This window comes from Populus trichocarpa, chromosome 5 (genome assembly GCF_000002775.5).
Source record: "Populus trichocarpa isolate Nisqually-1 chromosome 5, P.trichocarpa_v4.1, whole genome shotgun sequence".
Lineage (NCBI taxonomy): Eukaryota > Viridiplantae > Streptophyta > Magnoliopsida > Malpighiales > Salicaceae > Populus > Populus trichocarpa.
In genome coordinates, this window is record NC_037289.2 from 2,375,898 (window position 1) to 2,383,042 (window position 7,145).

The window sequence follows — 7,145 nt, forward strand, 5'->3', positions numbered from 1 at the left end:
TGAGAATCTTTAAGGGTAATTTCTGTCTTTAAAAAAGCTTTCGGAAGTGCCAATTGCTAGAGAAATTTATAGTCAATTGAACGAAGAGTTAAATAATAATAATAATAATAATAATAATTTGGTTAAGTGTGAGTTTTTTATATAAAGCTCAGATCTCTCTACAAGAGAAGAAGGATCCCCAGGCAACAAATCAGGCAACTGATAATGTAATTTTCTGTCAAGCCATTTAGTAAAAAAAGAATTCTGCGCACTTAAAGGAAGGTTAGCAAAGTGCAATGAAAAATAGAAATTTATGGTTAATTGAAAGAAAACGCTCTCCTTTTCTTTCTTGAAGTGTAGAGATTAAGGTGATAGAACTTGAATGAATGAAAACGCCATCTCTTGACCTCATTCTCGATTCTTATACGCCAGGAAAAACAGGGTGAAAAGTGGTCACATAAATAAACTTGAAGCCCCATGATTCTTGGTCCATGATTAGAGTTTTGTTTTAGCTTGACCCAGCTAGCTCAGTAATATTTGAGTCCAATCTCTGCATCTGGGCTTTATTCGGTGGGGTGAAGATTTTCCAATCTCAGAGAAAATGACATGGCAAGGGGCAGTAAAAAATGTTTGATGTCAACAACAAACATGATTTTCTTACAATTAAAAAAACAAATATCATTTTTCAGATAAGAATAAAATGTTAACATTTTTCAGAAACTCCCAACAAAGTCACGGAAGCGGAAACAGCAGCAAGCAGAGAGTTTCCAGCAGCAGGTCGGTGCCGGAAGTCCTTTCGGGAGGTGGGTTTTTAGCTCCTGCAAGGCTGCTAGAAGAGGCATTTTTCTTAGGGAAACTGGACATGAAAAAAGAGGAAGTTTCCTACAAGGAAAAGGAGAAGAAAAGTACCGAACTGATTTAAGAGGCTTTATATGCGTCAGAAACAGCCTTGAAGACAGTTGAGTTTAACTCAACCTAGTCTCTGACTTCGAGAGTTCTGGGTTCTGACTTAGTTTTAAGTTCTAATTTGATGTAGCTGTTTGTTTTCAGAACTGTATTTTTTATTGTATTGATTGAATAGGAATAATACAATTTATAGGATACAAACCTAGCTATATCAAAATAAAAAACTAAATATACAAGAAAATTGGAAACTAATTATAGAAATCAATAATTCTAATTCAAGAAACAAATATAGAATCTTACATGTATATAATTCCTGATTAGACGAGATAAAATCTCAACACTTCCCTTCAAGTTGGTGCATAGATGTCACACATGCCCAACTTGTCTAAAAACTTTGAGAACACTCCATTTGAGATTGTTTTGGTGAGAATGTCCTTAGGCAACTCAACAATTTTTCCATCTAATTTCTCTTTAATGAAGAATCTGTCTATCTCGACGTGCTTTGTACTACGAATAATAATCTTTATACTACGAATAATAATATTTTTAATATTAATAACATTAAATATAATAAAAATAAAAATATTTATAGTACAAATAATAATATTTTTAATATTAACAATATTAAAATTAAAAATATTTATAATACATATAATAATATTTTTTTAATATCAATAAAATTAATTATAATAAAAATAACAATATTTCTAGTACAAATAATAATATTTTAATATTAATAATAATTAAATTAAAAATATTTATAATACAAATAATAATATTTTTAATATTAATAATATTAATAAACTTACTCAAGTTTAAGTGGGTCTGACTGTAACATCAGGCCCAAGCGCTTTGAGCCCCAACCCATTAAATTTGGGTTAGGACGCAAGATCCAAGATCATTGGGTCTTGACACAGACCCATCAGCCTGGACTCCTAACGTAAGTGTCTTGAGTCATGGAGGGATACAAGACCCAAGAGACTTGAGTTTGCGTCCCTGCCTCTCCCAAGCAACTTGAGTCAGGCTCTCCTTTCTAGCCCCAAGTTTCTTAGGTCTGGAAGAAAATGACAAACCCAAGTTAATAATAATAATAATAATAATTGACTTTATCCTTCAAATCAAATCTATGTTTTTATTCGATAATAATAAAATTTAATAATATTAATGAATTTAATAATAATATTAAATTTGTCTAGTCCAAGTTTTTATAGTTTTTAATCCTGTCAAATAAAATTTATTGTTTTTCTTTGATAGTAATAATATTTTTTTTCAAGTCTTAATGATAATAATAATATTTTTTCAATTTTACCCTTCAAATCAAATCTATAGTTGTTTTTCAATATTAATAATATTTTTTACAAATGTATTAATTATGATATTAATAATATTAATTATACTTAAAATAATAATCTTTATATTACGAATAATAATATTTTTAATATCAATAACATTCATTATAATAAAAATAACAATATTTATAGTACAAATAATAATATTTTTAATATTAATAATAAAAAAATTTAAAATATTTATAATACAAATAATAATATCATTGGTTATGGCTGCACAGCCAGACCCAAGATCGGTGAGTCTGGCTGGGCAGCCTGACCCAACCCCCTTTTGAAGTGTTTTGGGTTTGGGTCTGGTTGGGCAGCCTGACCCAACTCTTTTTTGAAATGTTTTGGGTTTAGGTCAGCCAGAGCCAACACTGTTAGGTCTTGCTGGGCAACAGGACACAACGTTGTTGGCTCTTTTTGGAAGTGTTTTGGGCCTGAGTTGGCAGCCAGACCCAACAACTTTTGGCAGATGAGGCAATGCCCACAACCACAATTCTTGATAAAAAAACAGACGAGGAACACCCCTCAGGGTTCTACAGTGCTTTTAGCAAAGAGCAAACTCAAAACAGTGCAGTCTATAGTGAAATCACTCACACCCTACAATAACTCGCGTTACAATGCAAAACAGTGCAATCCATAATAAAAGCACTCACTGTAATATCTCACATCGACAAGTGAGGACTTGGGGGACCTTATGGGAGCATGTTCACCTTGACTAGTAAGACACATTTTGGGGCCATGCGTGACTGTCAAGAACAAATTTGTGAGGCCCGTGGGCCAAAACGAACAATATCTTGCTAGTGAGGTGGGGTGGGGTGTTACACTCACAGTCCATAGTAACTCCAACTACAGTAAAATACCGATTCCTTTTGGGTATAGTTGATTCTTTCATGGTTACTCTAATAATTATCTGGTTTTATATTAAATTATATAAAAATTTAGATTGACATACATGTTAACTTATAACCTAAATATTGATATTGTCAAATCTAAGTAAGAATAAAACTTATTTACCACAATTTAAAAGAGAAGAATATTAATTTATTTTGATGATTTGACCGAGGAGAATGATAAGTTAATTACACAAGGATTAGATTTTCATTGCAAAGCACTGCAATTATTGTGTTTAATTTGTAAATCCAAGAGCTATAATTTAATCATTCTAAACTTAAAAATGAAATGCCATGATCTAAAAAATTAAATTACATAAAACCAGTTATTTTGAATGCTGATATACTTTACCTTCGCGCATTTATTGGGGGACGAAGCATGAAATCTTAAATCATGATTTTTTTGGGAGGGTAGATTAGAATAGCCTTTCTAAAATATCACAAATTTTAATCACTGTTTATGATGTTTAGATTTTTAATGATTTTAATAAAAAACCACAAGAGTTTTTAGAAAATATTACATAAACATTTTTTATTCTCAAAATATAACATTTTTTATGTCCACAATATCCTAACCTGTACTAAAAATATCATTAATGAGTATAATTTCTTGTGCTTTTAATACACCTTGAAATATAGATGATCACAATTTTTTATGGAACAACAAAGCATTTATTCTTTTATTTTTTCAGAAAGCAACATTCTCATACTTTTCCTTATAACAAATACAATATAATTTAAAGAAAGGATCACCTAACACAAAACCTACCATTGCACCATAGCTGTTTGTGTGCAGGATGGCTTTATTTATACATATAAACCGGAAAAAAAAAAAAAAAAAACGCGATACTACATTAATTACCACTGCGTTATTTTCCATCAGCTCTTGACTTTTTCATTTTTGGCAAAGCAATGGGTCAGCTCAGCTATCAACGGAGACCACTTTTTATAAACGCTTGAATGATGTCAGGTTGTCGTGGCACCGGTATGCACACAAGATCGTGAGCCCTTGGAACCGTTAATCCAGGCCTTTCTGTCATATCAACAGCAACATTGCCATTGATTTTCTCCCCCTGTGAGCCAGCCACTTTCCATTCAAAGCACTGAATCATAGCCGGGAGAGTTGTAGACAATTCCTGCATGGCCAAAGCAAGGCCAGGGCAGCTTCTTCTGCCAGTACCAAATGGCAACAGCTGATAATGTTGGCCTTTAAAGTCCACCGAAGCAGATTCATTGCACATATCTCCGTTGGGTTTTAGAAACCGTTCAGGTTCAAATTCCGACGGGTTTGTCCAGTATTTTGAATCTCTTCCGATAGACCACATGTTCACAAATAACAATGAGTTTGCAGGGATTGTATAGCCATTGATCTTGCATTCCTGGGTTGATTTTCTTGAGATCATTGGGATCGGTGGATGAAGCCTGAAAGTTTCCTTGAAGATGGCCTGGAGATAAGGAAGATTTGGAAAGTCTGATTCTTCTACCAGCCTCTTGTTTCCAACAACAGCATCAATCTCCTGCCTTGCTTTCTCAAGGATCTTTGGATGGTTTATGAGCTCAGCTAGTGCCCATTCAGTTGAAGCTGCTGTTGTATCCGTGCCTGCTGTTAAGAAATCCTATAAAAATACTTGCAGTAAGGATTTTGTCACGTATGAATCTTAATACAATGCTAATCTTAGAGGGAATGTTCTTACTTAAATCTCTTATCAGTAAATCATTCCTTGAAAAGTACCATTCATTAAATAGAATCAAATACATAGAGGCATCCACTCATATCTAACGAGTGTCTTCTTAAATAAAACCACCATTCATTCACTGAACGGATGGAACTCGCATCTCCACCTATCTAACAAATGAGTCGACAACATAGTTGTGAGCCTGCCCAGCACGGCGGGCTACCTCGGGCTACGAGTTTTTTTTTAATGATATCATTTCATGATTTGTGTTTTAGGAAAGAAAAAAAAAACACCTAGGTTCATCCTGGATTTACCCTTTCGATCTACGATCTACGAACCTTAATTAATCAAAGCCTGAGTTGAACCCAACCAGAACTCATAACTACAGTTAGTAGACGTGGCAACAATGGGCTATATAAATGGCAAATATTTTTAGTGCATTTCTTTTTCTGGTGAAATTAGGTGTAAATATCATACACTGAATTTATGCATTGGGACTACAAAAATATAGTATAGAGCTATAAAATGACAGTACAAAATTGCCAATGTAAATCGATAGCTACTAGCTAGATTCTCTACAAAATCACAATTTAACCCTATGGCGTCATTTTTTTGTACTAGATTCTCTCAATGATTCATTAATATCGTGACAACATACTGTTCATGAGTCCTTTTCCTTAATTAAGTCACTTCTAATAAAATAACCCATCGGAAAATAGATACTTTACTGAAGGGAGATGGAATAGACAGGGAGGATCCATGAAATTTGAATCTGTAAAAATTTCTCTACCAAAGTGAAATTTGATGTCTGTTATTGGAGTTATTTTGGAAAAGCCTTGTAAAAATGAAGAGAAATATCTCTAGTTGCTCGTGGAAGGAGGTTGTACGTTCTTACCAAAACCAAGGCTTTAATGTGATCTCTAGTAAACTCTATCTCTGAGTTTTGAGCTTCCAAAGTATCAAGCATCATGTCCAAAAGATCTCTGGCCTGAACTTTTCCTCCACTTTGCTTTCTCTCAAGCTCACGGTTTGTGATGATATTGTCCAGCAATGCATCAAACCTTGTATGTACATCCTCGGATTTCTTCCTAGAACCCTGAAAGTCAAAGTTCCTGCAAAGCCATATAAAATCCGAGACGTTAAACTCTCCAAATATCTGTGTTACCTCTCGTGCCAAAGTTTTGGCATCTTCACCCTGGCTATCGCTCCCTGAACACCTGATACTTAACATCATTTGAGAAATGATGTTGTTTGATAAGTTTAGCAACTCTTGAGTGACATTAACACTCTCACTGATTTTAGACTTGGTAAGAAGATTTTGAAGAAACTGTTGCAACTCAATTTTTCTTACAGGCTGAAAATGGTTAAGTGCCCGGCTGCTTAAGAGCTCAAATGTGCTCAACCTCTTGAGGAATTTCCAGAGAGGTCCATAGGGTGCAAAGGCAAAGGAAGAGTTATAGGTAAGGAGCTTAATGGCTCGAGAATCCATTTCGCGAGAAGAGAAGATGACGTCGTGTATCTTTAGGAATTCCTTAGCAAGTTCGGGGGAGGAAGCCACGACACATGGGGCAGAACCAAGACGGAGAAAAATTAAGGGACCATAACGAGAAGATATATCACGAAAGGAATGGTGAATTAGGGGTCCAAGGAGATGGAGGTGACCGATGATTGGTAAAGACCGGGGACCTGGAGGAAAACAGGCATGCCTTGGTCTGTTTGTGAAGATCAAGAAAATTGAAAGCAACAGAATGGCAAAACCTATGAGCTCAAGCATCATGGCGTATCAAATTCTAAACTAGAATATGAACAAATATGGCATACAGATGAGGTGAATATATAGTGCTAGTAATTATTTTTTTTTATTAGAAAATCAATTAATGATTTTGACTTTATTTTTTTATTAGAAAATCAATTAATGAGGTGAATGATTATTTTTTTATTAGAAAATCAATTAATTATTTTTTATTTCTTTAGACTTAGTTATGTTCAGATGGTCTCTAAATAAATTTGTTGGACTTTTTGAATAATCTATTAACTGATTCAAACATAACTGTTCAAAACCTTCAAACTCTTCTTATTCACCTAAGACATGAGCTTTTAATTGGTTTAAATAAAAATAATTCACAATTAAATCAAATCATGTTAAGAAATTATTTTTCAAAGTATTTAGCTGGAATTGTTTCTCATATATATTAATTAATGTTGTAAGTTTTTCTTTTCTATCTTGCATGTATTCGTGACAAAAGAAATTTGATATGTGTTTAGCTATTTTTTAATAGGTGAAAAATATTATTATTTATTATTTAAATATATTGATATATAAACAACCAAGGTTTCATAATCATGACGTAAATTTT

At 33.4% G+C, this 7,145-nt stretch overlaps 1 protein-coding gene across 1 annotated transcript; it reads right to left on the reverse strand.

The window, feature by feature from the left end:
- Positions 1-3,943: 3,943 nt before the first annotated feature.
- Positions 3,944-6,571, reverse strand: LOC18098816 (cytochrome P450 93B2). The gene is made up of 2 exons (XM_006382567.3): positions 5,684-6,571; positions 3,944-4,728 (listed from the first exon to the last, which is right to left on the reverse strand). The coding sequence occupies exons 1-2, from the start codon at positions 6,563-6,565 to the stop codon at positions 4,042-4,044; spliced, it is 1,569 nt and encodes a 522-aa protein (XP_006382629.1). The 5' UTR covers positions 6,566-6,571; the 3' UTR covers positions 3,944-4,041.
- Positions 6,572-7,145: the final 574 nt, after the last annotated feature.